We start from the raw sequence: 16005 nt of genomic DNA, 5'->3' as shown, positions 1-16005 counted from the left end.
CCATTATCAGCATTGGGCTGTTTATTCACCTAGGGACGCAGCCTGGGGGTCTTCAGCTCATCCTAAGGAAACCATCCGAAGAAGTGGGTTGTAGCCCACGAAAGCTTATGCTCTAATAAATTTGTTAGTCTCTAAGGTGCCACAAGTACTCCTGTTATTTTTGCGGATACAGACTAACACGGCTGCTACTCTGAAACCTAAGGAAACCAGGCGCCCAACTCTCACTTAACTCTAATTCTAAAACTTTTCTTAACCCAAACACTAACTCTAAACCGCTACCCTACCACTAAACTCCATCCCTCACCCTATCCTTAATTCACCTTAATTCACATTAAAGGGGGCGCCTAAACCCCTTTAACGCCTTTGAAAATTCCCCTAAAGTGCAACACACCTAAAACCCTTTCCGTGGCCCAAGTGCAATTAACTTGCTGCCCTTGGGTTTGATTCTCATGTTGCCGGTGCGGTGCTGGGTGACTCGGTCCAGTCCAAGGAAACCTAGGTGTCTGGAACAGAAGGTGACTCTGTGACCCTCAGCTGATCGTACACTACCAGCTACGCTGGTTTCCTTTCTCTCTACTGGTACCGCCAGTATCCCAACCAAGCCCCGCAGTACATTCTCCAGAGAGGAGCGTAGGGAAACACGAACCATCATACCGCAGGTTTCGCCCAGGAGAGGTTTTCTTCCCATGCTGGTGACAGCTTCAAAATTTTGAACATCGCAGCCCTGTAGCTGGCAGACACCGCGGTGTATCTCTTCGCACTTCAGCGGGCACAGTGACAGAGCCACATGGTAGAGCTATGCAAAAACCCTCCTTGCCTTGCTGCAGCTGAAGTTAGACACACTGAGGCTGGAAGCAGGGGCTCTTGGCAGATTTGTTATACTGTGAACAAACTCATCATTACCAGTAGTTTTGGTGGTGTCAAGGTATCCCTTCCGATTCCCCCCAAAAGCAAAGTACTGTGCAAACATAACAGTGGCCATACTGAGTCAGACCAAAGGTCCATCTAGCCCAGTATCCTGTCTTCTGACAGTGGCCAGTGACAGGTGCCCCAGAAGGAATGAACAGAACAGGGAATCCATCCCCTGTCGCCCATTCCCAGCTTCTGGCAAACAGAAGCTAGGGACACCATCCCTGCCCTTCCTGGCTAATAGCCATTGACAGACCTGTCCTCCATGAATTTATCTAGTTCTTTTTTGAACTTTGTTATAGTCTTGGCCTTCACAACATCCTGTGGCAACGAGATCCACAGGTTGACTGTAGGTTGTGTGAATAAATACTTCCTTTTGTTTGTTTTAAACCTGCTGCCTATTAATTTCATTCCACAACCCCTAGTTCCTGTGTTATGAGAAGCAGTAAATAACACTTCTTTATTTACTTTCTCCACACAGTCATGCTTTTATAGATTTCTATCATTTTATAGACCTCTAAACAATTGCATTAAAATATCGCCCTTGGAGAATATAAACGGGATGAAAGTAGTCGGAGTGTTTTCCCCCCCCCTCTATTTATACTTGAGTAGTGGTAAAAAAACGTAATGTAAAAAAATCCATTTTGTTACTTACTGCGTGTTAAAATCTGGGTAGAATATTTTAATAAAATATCCTGAGTTTTGGATGACTGTTATGAGGTTATATTACCGGTTCCAACTCTCATAGACTCCGATAACTATTAAAACACAAATCAAAACTTGTATGCTAGAATGGTTTGTTAGAGTACTGTTGTTCGCTTGTATTATTTTAAATAATACACATGATTAAAGCAATGCTCTCTATGTATATTGGGGAAACGGAGGTTTGATCATGGACAACTATTCGTAAAAATATTTTAACGAGGAAGGGAAGGGGGAGAGAGAAACACACAGCTGTAGAACAAGACAAACAAATATTAAAATAATTGTTCTAAAAACGTAGCGGGGAATGTTAAAGGAACCAAGGCGAGTTAGGCACCTAACTCTCTCTCTCTCTGAATTTCTCCTTTGAAAATTCCAGATTTCGTTGCTAAGAATCTAGTTACCTGTATGGTCTTCTTCGGAGTGATAGAGGAGCGCCTTGAGATATCTATCCTCGCAATGCCCAAGTGAGGGAGAGAAACATGTCCATCTCTCTTACGCAGGTAGGGAAGGGGAGTCACAGAGATATTAACCAAGGTGTGTGTGTGTGTGTGTGTGGGGGGGGGGGGTTAGCAGACCTGGGAACCGATGTCAGGTCTCCTGTATCCCAGCCCGGAGCCTTCATCACCGGCTCGTTCTTCTCACCTTAATGTCACCACTTTGTCAGGTGCAGACTCAGCAGAACTCACCGCATTTCCTGTGTCTGTTACGAGTTTCCCAACCCCCCCCCCCCGCCCCCTCCACTAGGCCGGATGCTGATGAACCTTCCTCAGTTAGTTGTAGCTGATTGCAGAGCCCTGAAGTTTAGAGTCTTCTTAGCAGCGGTATCTGGATCGTTCCACTTAGTCACAATAGGGAAAAAAATCATGGAGCCATATTATATATTTAGCATTTGGTTATTTATTCACCCAGGTAAAGAGGCTGGGGTTTCTGAGGGGTCTAAGGAAGTTAAAATTCCTACTACCATTCAACCCTATATGGAACCCTGACTCTCAACATGACCCTAAATCGAATGGCAATGCCAAACCCTTACCTTTACTATAGTCCTTCATTTAATGGCCATCGGGAGCCCAAATCCCTTATGGTTCTTCGAAATTTCCAGCCTTACACGGCAATGCACCTGGAGCCGCCTCTGCGGGTCAAGTGAAGGTGAAATGATGTCCTTAAATTGGATTGTTTTGTTGCAGATGCTGCGCTGGGGGACTCGGTCCAGTCCAGGGAACCCCACCTCTCTGGAAGAGAAGGAGACGCTGTGACCCTCACTTGTTCTTATGATACCAGCTCTACCGGCTACGTCTATCTCTACTGGTACCGTCAGTTTCCCGGCCAAGCCCCGCAGTACATTCTCTATAGAGGAGCGAAGTCCGCCAGCGAGTTGAGTGACACCGCAGGTTTCGCCCAGGAGAGGTTTTCTTCTCAAGCTAATGACAGCTCCACAGTTCTGAACATCACAGCCCTGGAGCTGGCGGACACAGCGGTGTATCTCTGCGCTCTGGATGTGACACAGTGACAGAACCACACAGGAGAGCCGTACAAAAACCCTCCCAGCCCTGCTGCACTAGATTTTCAGAGATTAATGCTGCTTGCAGATCTCTGGAGGGGACTCCTTCCACTATGTAAAATCACATATTTTGAGATGACTAGGGGACCTCCATTTATTTGTTCTAGCTCCGCCCAAGAGTCAAGTACTTATTTAAAGAGCTACAGTCACCTGTCACTCTCGGAGGATATAAAGGGCATGAGCTTAAATCAGGAAACATCTTAGACATTTTTCTCCCCAGTTCCATAGGTCAAGTCAGTTGAAATGATGCCCGTGAATTTGGTTGTCTTGTTGCAAGTGCTGCCCTTGGTGACTCGGTCCAGTCCACGGAGCCCGAAGTTTCTGGATCAGAAGGAGACGCTCTGTCACTCATCTGTTCTTATGATACCAGCTCTAGTAATGTCTATCTTCACTGGTACCGTCAGTATCCGCACCAAGCTCCTCAGTACATTCTCTGGAGAGGAGCGAAGTCCTATAGAGATCTCAGTGATACCGCAGCTTTCGCCCAGCAGACAGGACCAGCTCTAGGCACCAGCAAAACAAGCACCTGCTTGGGGCAGCACATTTCCAGGGGTGGCACAGCAGCTGGTAGCAGTGGTGGAGGCGCAGCTGGCAGGGCCGGCTCTGGCTTTTTTGCCGCCCTAGGCAAAAAAGCCACCCGCCGCCCCCGCCCCCCAGCCCAGCCGCGGGCCGCAATCCCTGACCGACCGGAGCGCCAGGGGAAGGGCAGAGAGCCCCCGGCGGCCGGAGCGCCGCGGGGAGGGCGGCGAGCCCGGCTGGGGCCCCGCCGCGCCGCCCCCTCCAGGCACCGCCCCAAGCACATGCTTGGTGGGCTGGTGCCTGGAGCCGGCCCTGGCAGCTGGGCCCGCATGGCCTCAGCCGCACAGTGCAGGGCACAGGGCATCTGCAGCACGCGGGCGCCGCTCACCACCTCGGCCAGGTTGTCATGGCGCACCTCGCCCATGCCGGCCGTGTCGATGAGCAGGCGCAGCGCCCCGTAGCTCACCCCCCTCACCCGCAGGATGTCCGGGGACTTGGCCGCCAGCACCGACTTGTGGGCTCGGATCCGCCGGCCGGACACTTCGATCACCAGGTCCGGCTCCTCCGAGACCAGCTGCTGCGGGCTCCAGGGCTGCGCTCCAGCCTGTGGACAGTAAGTGCCAGGCAGCGGCCGGGCGATGTCGCCTCCTCCCGCCTCGTGCTCGGACACGCGTTGTTGTTCTCCCGCTGGCTCTTCCCCACCCGGCTGCAGGAGGAGGCTGCTCCGGGATCCTGCTACGGGGCTTTGTCCCCCGCCCCGGGCGAACTGAAGCACAAGGAGGAGCTGAAACCGCTGGGAGCTTGCAAAGGGAGCGCGGCGCTTTCCCCACCCCCGCTCTCCTCTTCCCCAGCTGACGCACTCCCTTCCATGGAGCCGGGCTGCTGCTGGCTGCCCTTGCTTCTCTCCGCTTCCCCCAGAGCTTTCCCCGGTGGCCCTAGCTGCTGCTCCTCTCCTCCGCAGAGCCTTTCTGGACAGGTCTTTGCCTCGCTGATATTCCCATCACCCGGATAAAGGACACAGGACAGGACTGGGCTCTCCATGGCTCTAGCAGAGGCTGTACCTGGCTAATGTCCCGTCCCCCCCCCACACACACACTCCCAGCTCAGCAGCACAGTCAGCCACCCCTTCGCCTTCCTCTTCTCCCCTCCCCCTTGCCTTTTTCCTTTTTTTCCTCCGCGGTTTAAGGTTGAACGTTACTGTGGGTTTTACTTGCTGAACTCGCCTTCTTGGCACATGGTCAATTTCAGCCTTGTTTCCCAGCCTGGCCTCCTCTCACATGCTGACAGCAGAAAGAGGTGTGGGGCAGCCGTCCCTGCAGCCACTCGCTGCTGAACATTTCAACTCCACTAATTTCAACACTGGTTAGATCTCTGCAACCATCATATGTTTGCTGCAGCTTGATTGCTCAGACTTTCCGTGAGTGGCATTGACAGATCAATGTATAGTAATAAAGTATCTCACTTCCTGTTCCTTGGGGGAGTTGGATTTTTTTTTCCTGGAGCAATTTAATTTGCTATGAGCCTTTTTCCTATTTTTTTTTCCTTCAGAGTAAGCGACACATGTTCTTTAACAAGTGAAAGATCACTGAGTTTTAACAGTTTTGATTTACCTAGAAGTTCGTATCAGCCTGCATGCAACTCCCAAGATCAGTTTGACTAATTGCACTGTTTTATTTCTGCTCAAAGAGGAGCTAAAGATTTTCCTTGGACTTTCTGCTCTGAAATTTGCAGCAACAGAGTCACCTAAACATGCTGATGTGTGATTATATTCTGCGATTATTGCCCCAATATGCAAACATGTGTAAAAGCCAAAAAAAAGGGGGAGGGGGCCGCCAACATTTTTTTTTTTTTGCTTGGGGCGGCAAAAACCCTGGATCCGACCCTGGCAGCAGAGATTTTCTTCCTAGGCTGATGAGCTCCACAGCTCTGAGCATCACAGCCCTGGAGCTGGCAGACACAGCGGTGTATTACTCACTCCCCGTCCACACTGGCAAGGCATTTGAAGCGCTGTATCTCCGTGGTTGCAGCGCTGCATGTACTCCACCTCCTCGAGAGCAATAGTGAGTATTGCACTGCCGCTGCAGCGCTGCGACGCCAGTGAGGCCACCCAATGCGCTGTGATTGGCCTCCAGAAGTATTCGGCAGTTTCCCACAATGCCTGTTCTAGCCACTCTGGTCATCAGTTCAAACTCTACTGCCCTGGCCTCAGGTAACCAACCATGTGACCCACCCTTTACATTCCCCAGGAATTTAAAAAATCCCCTCCCTGTTTGCTCCGCCCGGCATGGTGTGGAGTGCTATCAGCGCATCTTTCCAGGTGACCATGCCTCCACACGCCAAGCGAGCCCCAGCATGGAGCAATGGCGAGTTGCTGGACCTCATCAGTGTTTGGGAGGAGGAAGCTGTACAGTTCCAGCTGCTCTCCAGTCGTAGGAATTACGATACCTTCGGGAAGGTATCAAAGGACATGATGGAAAGGGGCCATGACGGGGACGCCCTGCAGTGCGGGATTAAAGTGAAGGAGCTGCGGAGTGCCTACCGCAAAGCCCGTGACACAAATGGCCACTCGGGTGTTCCCCCCGCGACCTGCCGATTCTACAAAGAGCTGGATACGATACTTGGGGTTAACCCCACCTCCACTCCGAGCACCACCATGGACACTTCAGAGCCGGTGTGGGGGCGGGAAGGAGGAGGAGGAGGAAAATGGGAGTGAGGGTGGTGGGCCGGATGGAGACACCCTGGAATCCCTGGAGCCATGCAGCCAGGAGCTCTTCTCGAGCCAGGAGGAAGGTAGCCAGTCACAGCGGTCGGTACTTGGTGGAGGAAAAACAGAAGAGAAGGTTCCTGGTAAGCGTTTTTTTTTTTTTTTTTTTTTTTTGGGAAGAAATTTTTTCGGTGCGGGCTCTTTGGCAGAGGAGGGTTAGGCATGCATGCCTAGATGCGGAATAGTGTATTGATGTGGTTTACCACATCACGATAATTGGCCTCGGTAATCTCCTCGAATGTCTCACGCAGAACGTGTGCAATGCGCTTGCACAGGTTTATCGGGAGAGCCACCATGGTCCTTGTCCCAGCCAGGCTAACGTGTCCTCACCACTGTGCCGCGAGGGGCGGGGAGACCATTGCTGCACACAGGCAAACTGCATATGGAAGCTGCATTGCAGTGGAAGACCCTCCCTTGCTTCCCAGGTCACCCTCATCAGCGAGATATCGTCCAGGAGGAACTCCTATGGAAAATGTTAGGACAGTGTTCAGTGTAGGTGCCCCCTGAAGCTGTTGGCTCTCCCCAAGACACAGAAACCCAGAGGACAGTGCAGCCCTGAAACAATCAGTCCCCCTTACTCACCATTTTGAGGCTCCTGTGGGATATCTGTGCTCTGTTTCAGATGGGAAAATTATGCAATTGTGTAGATCCTGTGTGTTTTCTACTCCTTAAATGTGGGGGGAATCATTACTCTGTCTGGTATAAACAATGCTGCCTCTGTTAAATGTTGGATTTTGCCTATACAGCAGCATCAACCTTGAGACCTCAGCAGTCTCTCTTATCGCCTGCTCAGAGACTGCAAAGACTCAGGAAGAGACCGCGAAAAAGCAAAGAAGACATGCTGCAAGAAGTGATGCGGCAATCTATTAAAGAGAATGAGAAAGCACAGAACTGGAGGGAGAGAGAAAGCAGGATCCACCAGGAAAACGCAGCGCACCAGCGGCAAAGCACGGAGCACCGGCAGCAAAGCACAGATCAGCTCATAAGCATCCTGGAGCGCCAAGCAGATGCAATCCAGGAGCTGGTAGCCATGTAGAAAGAGGAGCAGTACCGCGAATGCAAACACCCCCCCCCCCACAGCACTTGTCCCAAAACTCTTTCCGTTGTGCCCCACTGTCACCTACAACCCACTTTCCCCAACTTCCGTGTTCTTCACGCCACCTGCTGCCTCCAACACCAGTATCTTCACCACCCAGCCCTGAAAACCACGACCCTTACCCTCTGCACTCAACCCCCATCACCATGCAGTATAGCTATCCTGAAGTGCAGCACTCACTGCACAGCACACCAGACAGGACAGACGCGAATCGGTGATTGTACTGTTCCCCACTCCACCCCCTTGTTTCTTTTCAATAAATAATTTTTTTTCTTTTCAATAAATGGATTTTTGGGCTTTGAAAACATTCTTTATTATTGCATACAGTAAAAGACTCCTTAGCCCAGGAAATAAACAGGCACTGCAAGTCTGCTTGTCTGCTTAGCAAACACTGATTCCCAAAGATTGGAACTACTGCACTTCACTCCCGTGCAGGGCACCAGATATCACTACTGGTTTTCAGCCTCAAATTGCTCCCTCAAGGCATCCCTAATCCTTGCAGCCCTGCGCTGGGCCCCTGTAATAGCCTTGCTCTCTGGCTGTGCAAATTCAGCCTCCAGGTGTTGAACCTCAGAGGTCCATGCCTGAGTGAAGCTTTCACCCTTCCCTTCACAAATATTATGGAGGGCACAGCACGCGGATATAACCGTGGGGATGCTGTTTTCGGCCAAGTCCAGCTTCCCATACAGAGATCCCCAGTGGGCCTTTAAATGGCCAAAGGCACACTCCACAGTCATTCGGCACCGGCTCAGCCTGTAGTTGAACCATTCCTAGCTGCTGTCAAGGCTCCCTGTGTAGGGTTTCATGAGCCACAGCATTAACGGGTAAGCGGGATCTCCAAGGATCAAAATGGGCATTTCAACTTCTCCTACTGTGATCTTCCGCTCTGGGGAAAAAGTCCCGGCCTGCAGCTTCCTGAACAGCCAAGTGTTCCGAAAGATGCGTGAGTCATGCACCTTTCCGGGCCAGCCTGTGTTAATGTCAATGAAACGCCCACAGTGATCCACAAGCACCTGGAGAACCATAGAGAAATACCCCTTCCAATTAACGTACTCGGATCCTAGGTGGGGTGGTGCCAGAATAGGAATGTGCGTCCCATCTATCGCCCCTCCACAGTTAGGGAACCCCATTTGTGCAAAGCCATCCACTATATCCTGCACGTTACCCAGAGTCACGGTTCTTCTGATTAGGATGCGATTAATGGCCTTGCAAACTTGCATAAACACAATTCCAACGGTCGACTTTCCCACTCCAAACTGGTTTGCGACTGACTGGTAGCTGTCTGGAGTTTCCAGCTTCGAGATTGCAATAACCACCCACTTCCCCACTGGCAGGGCAGCTCTCAATCTCATGTCCTTCCGCTGCAGGGTGGGGGTGAGCTCCTCACACAGTCCCATGAAAGTGGCTTTTCTCATCCGAACGTTCTGCAGCCACTGATCGTCATCCCAGACTTCCATGACGATGTGATCCCACCACTCTGTGCTTGTTTCCCGAGCCCAAAAGTGGAATTCCACGGTGCTAAGCATGTCTGTGAATGCCACAAGCAATTTCATGTCGTACGCGTTACGCGGCTCGATAGCATCATCGGACTCCTCACTCTCACTGTCACTTTGGATCTTAAGGAATAGTTCGACAGCCAAACGTGACGTGCTGGTGAGATAAGTCAGCATACGCCTCAGCAGTTCGGGCTCCATTTCCCGCAGACAGATCACGCTGCACAGAAACCATTGAAAGATGGCGCCAAAGGTGGACGGAAACAAAGGGATTTCTGGGATGCGAAGCGATGCATCACGGGGCGTTGGGACAGGACCCAGAATGCCCTGCACCCACGCCCCCTTCCCACAACCCACGGCGCCGGAATGGGAAGAGGTGCTCTGTGGGATAGCTGCCCATAATGCACCGCTCCCAATAGCACTGCAATTGCTGCAAATGTGGCCATGACAGTGCGCTGGGCAGCTGTCAGTGTGGACAGACTGCAGCGCTTTCCCTACTCAGCTGCACGAAGTCAGGTTTAACTCACAGCGCTGTACATCGGCAAGTGTAGCCAATGCCTTGGTTTCAGGTTACACCTCCCAAGCCTGAAATCCTTATTCAAACAGCTCCATTAAAACATCATCCTTGCAGAATACACAGTGCATTGGCTATGTCACGAAACATCATAGGAATATTTTCTCAATATATACTGGGGCAGTTTACAAGAAATCCTAAATGTGAAAACATCAATTTATCTACATATGTGGAAGAAAACTAGGGCAGTAAAAATATACCTATTTGTGGTTGGGGAAAGAGTGGTTTAACTACTGCTTTCCAATGGACCAGAGTCCAATCTCTATTCAAACATAAAATAAAATTATATTTGTGTGTGATTAGTTAGATAACTTGTATAACTTTAAAAAAACGATTACAGTGAAGCTGGCTTTGCATGTTGTGGAATTACAATAGGCGAGCAGTGCTACCTACTGGTAAGAAATATGAATGTATTTTATCATTCAAAATCGTTCCATGTTCCCTTTGTTTTAGTTTTTTTTTTAAACAGGAAAAAAGGAAAATAATAAAATTATTCTTCTAGAAACGTTATATGGGAATTTTTAGAGGAGCCTATAGAGTTAGGCAAGGAAGTACCAATAAATCATAGAATCATAGACTTTAAGGTAAGAAGGGACCACTATGATCATCTAGTCTGACCTCCTGCACAACGCAGGCCACAGAATCTCAGCCACCCACTCCTGTATCAAACCTGTGTCTGAGCCATTGAAGTCCTCAAATCGTGGTTTAAAGACTTCAAGATGCAGAGAATCTTCCATCAAGTGACTCGTGCCCAGGGCCGGCGCTAACTTTTTTGCTGCCCCAAGCAAAAAAAAAGAGTGCCGCCCCACCCTAACACCCCCCCAGCGCCGCACCACCGTAACACCCCCCCAGTGCTTCCCGACGCCGCCCCGCCATAACACCCCTCCAGCGCTGCGCCGCCCCACCATAACACCACCCCAGTGCCGCGCCGCCCCGCCATAATAAGCCCCCTGAGCGCCCCGCCGCCCCATCAAAACACCCCCCCGAGCACCGCACCACTGAAACACCCCCCCACCCCGAGCGCCGCCCAGCCGAAACAAAGACAACAACAACAAAAACCTCGAGTGCCGCCCCGCCGAACCAAAAAAAAAAAAAACCCGAGTGCCCCCCACCACCCCAAGATTGGCCACCCCTTACAAGGTGCCGCCCCAAGCACGTGCTTGGTTGGCTGGTGCCTGGAGCCGGCCCTGCCCGTGCCCCATGCTGCAGAGTAAGGCGAAAAACCCTCAGGGCCTCTGCCAATCTGCCCTAGAGGGAAATTCCTTCCTGATCCCAAATATGGCGATCAGCTAAACCCTGCGCATGTGGGCAAGACTCACCAGCCAGCACCCAGGAAAGATTCTCTGTAGTAACTCAGATCCCACACCATCTAACATCCCATCACAGACCATTGGGCATATTTACTGCTAATAGTCAAAGATCAATTAATTGCCAGAATTAGGCTATCCCATTCATACCATCCCCTCCATAAATGTATCAAGCCTAGTCTTGAAGCCGGATATGTCTTTTGCCCCCACTGCTCCCCTTGGAAGGCTGTTCCAGAACTTCACTCCTCTGATGGTTAGACACCTTCATCTAATTTCAAGTCTAAACTTCCTGATGGCCAGTTTATATCCCTTTGTTCTTGTGTCCACATTGGTACTGAGCTTAAATAATTCCTCTCCCTCCCTGGTATTTATTCCTGATATATTTGTAGGGAGCAATCATATCTCCCCTCAGACTTCTTTTGGTTAGGCTAAACAAGCCGAGCTCTTTGAGTCTCCTTTCATAAGACAGGTTTTCCATTCCTCAGATCATCCTAGTAGCCCTTCTCTGTACCTGTTCCAGTTTGAATTCATCTTTCTTAAACATGGGAGACCAGAACTGCACACAGTATTCCTGGTGAGGTCTCACCAGTGCCTTGTATAATGGTACTAACACCTCCTTATCTCTACTGGAAATACCTCGCCTCATGCATCCCAAGACCGCATTAGCTTTCTTAACGGCCATATCACATTGGCGGCTCATAGTCATCCTGTGATCAACCAATACTCCAAGGTCCTCCTCCTCCTCTGTTACATCCAACTGATGCCTCACCAGCTTATAACAATAATTCTTGTTATTAATCCCTAAATGCATTACCTTGCACTTTTCACTATTAAATTTCATCCTATTACTATTACTCCAGTTAACAAGGTCATCCAGATCTTCCTGTATGATATCCCAGTCCCTCTCTGTATTGGCAATACCTCCCAGCTTTGTGTCATGCACAAACTTTATTAGCACATTCCCACTTTTGGTGCCAAGATCAGTAATAAGCAAGATTAAATAAGATTGGTCTCAAAACTGATCCCTGCGGAACTCCACTAGTAACCTCCCTCCAGCCTGACAGTTCACCTTTCAGTACGACCTGTTGTAGTCTCCCCTTTAACCAGTTCCTTATCCACCTTTCAATTTTCATATTGATCCCCATCTTTTCCAATTTAGCTAATAATTCCCCATGTGTAACCATATCAAATGCCTTACTGAAATCAAGGTAAATTAGATCCACTGCATTTCCTTTGTCTAAAAAATCTGTTACCTTCTCAAAGAAGGAGATCAGGTTGGTTTGGCACGATATACCTTTTGTAAAACCACATTGTATTTTGTCACAATTACCATTGACCTCAATGTCCTTAACTACTTTCTCCTTCAAAAATTTTTCCAAGACCTTGCATTCTTCAGATGTCAAACTAACAGGCCTGTAGTTGCCCGGATCACTTTTTTTCCCTTTCTTAAAGATAGGAACTATGTTAGCAATTCTCCAGTCATATGGTACAACCCCTGAGTTTAAAGATTCATTAAACATTCTTGCTAATGGGCTTGCAATTTCATGTGCCAGTTCCTTTAATATTCTTGGATGAAGATTATCTGGGCCCCCTAATTTAGTCCCATTAAGCTGTTCGAGTTTGGATTCTACCCCGGATGTGGTAATATCTACCTTCATATTCTCATTCCCATTTGTCATCCTACCATTATACCTAAGCTCCTCATTAGCCTCATTAAAGATTGAGGCAAAGTATTTGTTTAGATATTGGGCCATGCCTAGGTTATCCTTAACCTGCACTCCATCGTCAGTGTTTAGCGGTCCCACTTCTTCTTTCTTTGTTTTCTTCTTATTTATATGGCTATAGAACCTTTTACTATTGGTTTTAATTCCCTTTGCAAGGTCCAACTCTACATGGCTTTTGGCCTTTCTCACTTTATCCCTACATGTTCTGACCTCAATAAGGTAGCTTTCCTTGCTGATCACTCCCATCTTCCACTCCTTGTAGGCTTTCTGATTTTTCTTAATCACCTCTCTGAGATGCTTTCTCATCCAGCTTGGTCTACAACTCCTGCCTATGAATTTTTTCCCCTTTCTTGGGACGCAGGCTTCTGATTGTTTCTGCAACTTTGTATCCCTTATAAGCAGTCATTCCTGATGAATATATGTTTTTCTATGACTGCCATCACATTAATAGCTTCAAGAGGTATAGCCTCAAAATCTACATGTGAGATAGAGAAATAGTAAGATGTCTCTTTCACAGATAGGGAAATGGAGGCAGAGAGAGATTAACTGGCTTGCCAAATTCACACTAGTAGTCTGTGACAGATCTGGGAACTGAAGCCAGGTCTGTGTCTAAGACTAGATTCTTATCCACAACATCATCATTACTTTTTCAGTCTCAGCGCCAGGTCAGCTGCAGACGAACCTGTACCCAGTGTGTTTTCCGCGTCTGTTCTGAGTTTCCTAAACCGCTCCATTGTCCCACTAGGCTGGCTGCTGATAAATCCTCCGCAGTTGGAGCTACCTTCAGAGAAGTGAAGTTGAGATTCCCCTTCACAGCAGAATCCTTGATCGTCAAATTTTGATGGCTGGAGGAGACGTCACGTAGACGTGTTTTCCTCTCTTCGGCTATTTTAGCACCTAGGTAAAAAGGCTCGACTGTTCATTTTTTTCTAAGAAATTTAGGAGCCCAACTCCCATTGGTCCCGAACCGTAACAATAAACCTACCTCCAAATGCCTTCCCTAACCCTCAGCCCTCATCCCAAACCACACTCCAACCCTAACCTTAGCCGTGAACTTGATTTTTACTCAATTAGGAGCGTAAATGGCTTACGCGTTTTTTGAAATTCCGCGTTTTAGACCGGAATGCATTTAGAACCGGTTCAGTGTGTCAAGTGCAGTTGAAATGAGTTCTGGGATTTGACTGTTTTTTGGCAGGTGCTGGGTTGGCTGACTCAGTCCGGTCCGAGGCACTCGGGTGCCTGGAGAAGGAGGAGACACTGTGACACTCATATGCTCGTGCAATACCAGCAATACTGACTTCTGTCTTTACTTGCACCGTCGGTATCCGAACCACACCTGGCAGTGGAATGCTCTGGAGAGGTGCGAAGTGGTGTGGGATAAATCTGCCATCCATGGGGACAGCTGGGATTTAAAATGGAGGTCAATTAATTTAGGAATATAAATATTCAATTTGAAAATGTTAGCAATTATGGCTAATAAAGGTATATGAATATATGACCCCCTCTAGCAATCATATCTTAGCTCCATCATTAACAACAGGCGCGGTAGAGCTGCCATATAATTATCTCCTATTTACAGACGGGGAGAGAAGCACAAACATATTGGCTGACTTGCCCGAGGTCACCCGGGGCGGAGCTGGGACTTGGACCATGGAATCCTGAGCCTATATTAACCCCATCGCTCCCACGAGCCTCACAGCTCCAGCTGCAGCCCACCCCCTGAACCGCAGCGAGTGACTCGGGTCAGGAACCAGTTGCTCAAACTCCTCCCTCTCCGCTGGTTTGTGACGGTCCTTCAGCGAAGTGAAATTTAAATTCCTCTTCGCAGCAGCACCACAACGGAGAGTGTCAGGCCGGGTCGATCTAGGACCAGCCATGGAGACGTGTTTTCTTCTCACCCTTTGGGTATTGACTCGTCTAGGTAACTGAGCGGGGATTTTCCAAGAAGTTTGAGAGAGTTTAAGGCTCCTAAACTCCATTGACCATTAACCCCAACGCTAACCCCAAACCCGAATGGTAGCCCTAAGCCAAACCCTGACATTGATCCTACGTATAACCCTCACCCTCACCCTGATTCGATTCCTGTTGAGCAAGTCTTTTAGAGTCCTTTGAACCCCCAGGTGTGAGCTGCGTCCGCCGGCCACGACCAGTTGAGAGGATGTCCTGCAATGTGACGGTCTTGTTGTAGGTGCTGCGCTGGGTGACTCGGTCCAGCCTGAAGTACTCCAAGTCTCTGGAATAGAAGGAGATGCTGTGGCCCTCCGCTGTTCTTACGATACCAACTATACCGGTTCAGTCTATCTGAATTGGTACCGTCAACATCCGAATCAAGCCCTACAGTACATTCTCCAGAGAGGAGTGAAGCTAGCTCAGGGTTACACCCATACTGCAGATTTAGCCGAAAAGAGGATTTCTTCCCAGGCTGATGACAGCTCCACAGTTCTGAACATCACAGCCCTGGAGCTGGCAGACACCGCGGTGTATTACTGCACCCTGGAGAGGCCACCGGAATCGGCGGGTAGAAATCGACCTCTCGTGGATCGATTTATCGCGTCCCGTCAGGACGCAACAATCGATCCCCGAATCGACGCTCTTACTCCACCAGCGAAGGTGGGAGTAAGGCTTTGTCTTCACTACCCGCCGATCCGGCGGGTAGCAATCGGTCTATCGGGGATCGACTTACCGCGTCTAGTGAAGATGCGGTCAAATCGATCCCTGATCGCTCTGCCGTCGACTCCGGAAATCCACCTCGGCAGGAGGCGGCAGCAGAGTCGGCGGCAGCGCGGCAGCGGTCGACTTTCCCGCGTCCTCACCGCCAGGTAAGCCGACCTAAAATACGCAACTTCAGCTACGGTATTCACGTAGCTGAAGTTGCGTATCTTAGGTCGGACCCCCGCTGCAGTGTAGACCTAGCCTAAGAGCCGTCGACGGGAAGCCGTGGAGGTCGATTTTGCCGCCGTCCTCACAGCGGGGTAAGTCGGCTGCGATACGTCGAATTCAGCTACGCTATTCGCGTAGCTGAATTTGCGTATCTTAAATCGACCCCCCCCCCTGTAGTGTAGATGTAGCCCTAATAGGAGAAAGCCACATAGCGGAGCTGTACAAAAGCACTCCCTTCCCTACAGTGCTGGGGGTTGCAGGCATTAAAGCTGCTCCGCAGCCCTCCTGGAGAGAGTGATCGCTCAGCTAAAAACACCGGTTTTGTCGGGATTAAGTTGTCTAAGCAACTCCATTAAAATGGGACCCCTGGAGAACCATAGAATCCTAGGACTGGGAGAGCCCTGGAGGGGTCTTCTAGTCCAGTCCCCCGCACTCATGGGTAAATCTCCTACAATCTTCTGAGGATTTCAGCTGGG

The 16005-nt window shown here is 49.6% G+C and overlaps 1 protein-coding gene across 1 annotated transcript in view; it reads left to right on the top strand.

Annotated features, from left to right (window-relative positions):
• Positions 1 to 2199: 2199 nt before the first annotated feature.
• LOC135886425 (T cell receptor alpha chain MC.7.G5-like) overlaps positions 2200 to 16005 on the top strand; it is a 236976-nt gene continuing 223170 nt past the window's right edge. The window contains exons 1-2 of the mRNA XM_065414177.1: positions 2200 to 2278; positions 2799 to 3109. Of these exons, the coding sequence (XP_065270249.1) occupies positions 2200 to 2278; positions 2799 to 3109 (390 nt within the window). The remainder of the gene's footprint in view (positions 2279 to 2798; positions 3110 to 16005) is intronic.

This window comes from Emys orbicularis, chromosome 12, assembly GCF_028017835.1.
Source record: "Emys orbicularis isolate rEmyOrb1 chromosome 12, rEmyOrb1.hap1, whole genome shotgun sequence".
In the NCBI taxonomy this organism is placed as follows: Eukaryota; Metazoa; Chordata; order Testudines; family Emydidae; genus Emys; species Emys orbicularis.
The sequence above is the reverse complement of the archived record's forward strand: the minus strand, read 5'-3'. Positions and strand labels throughout refer to the sequence as shown.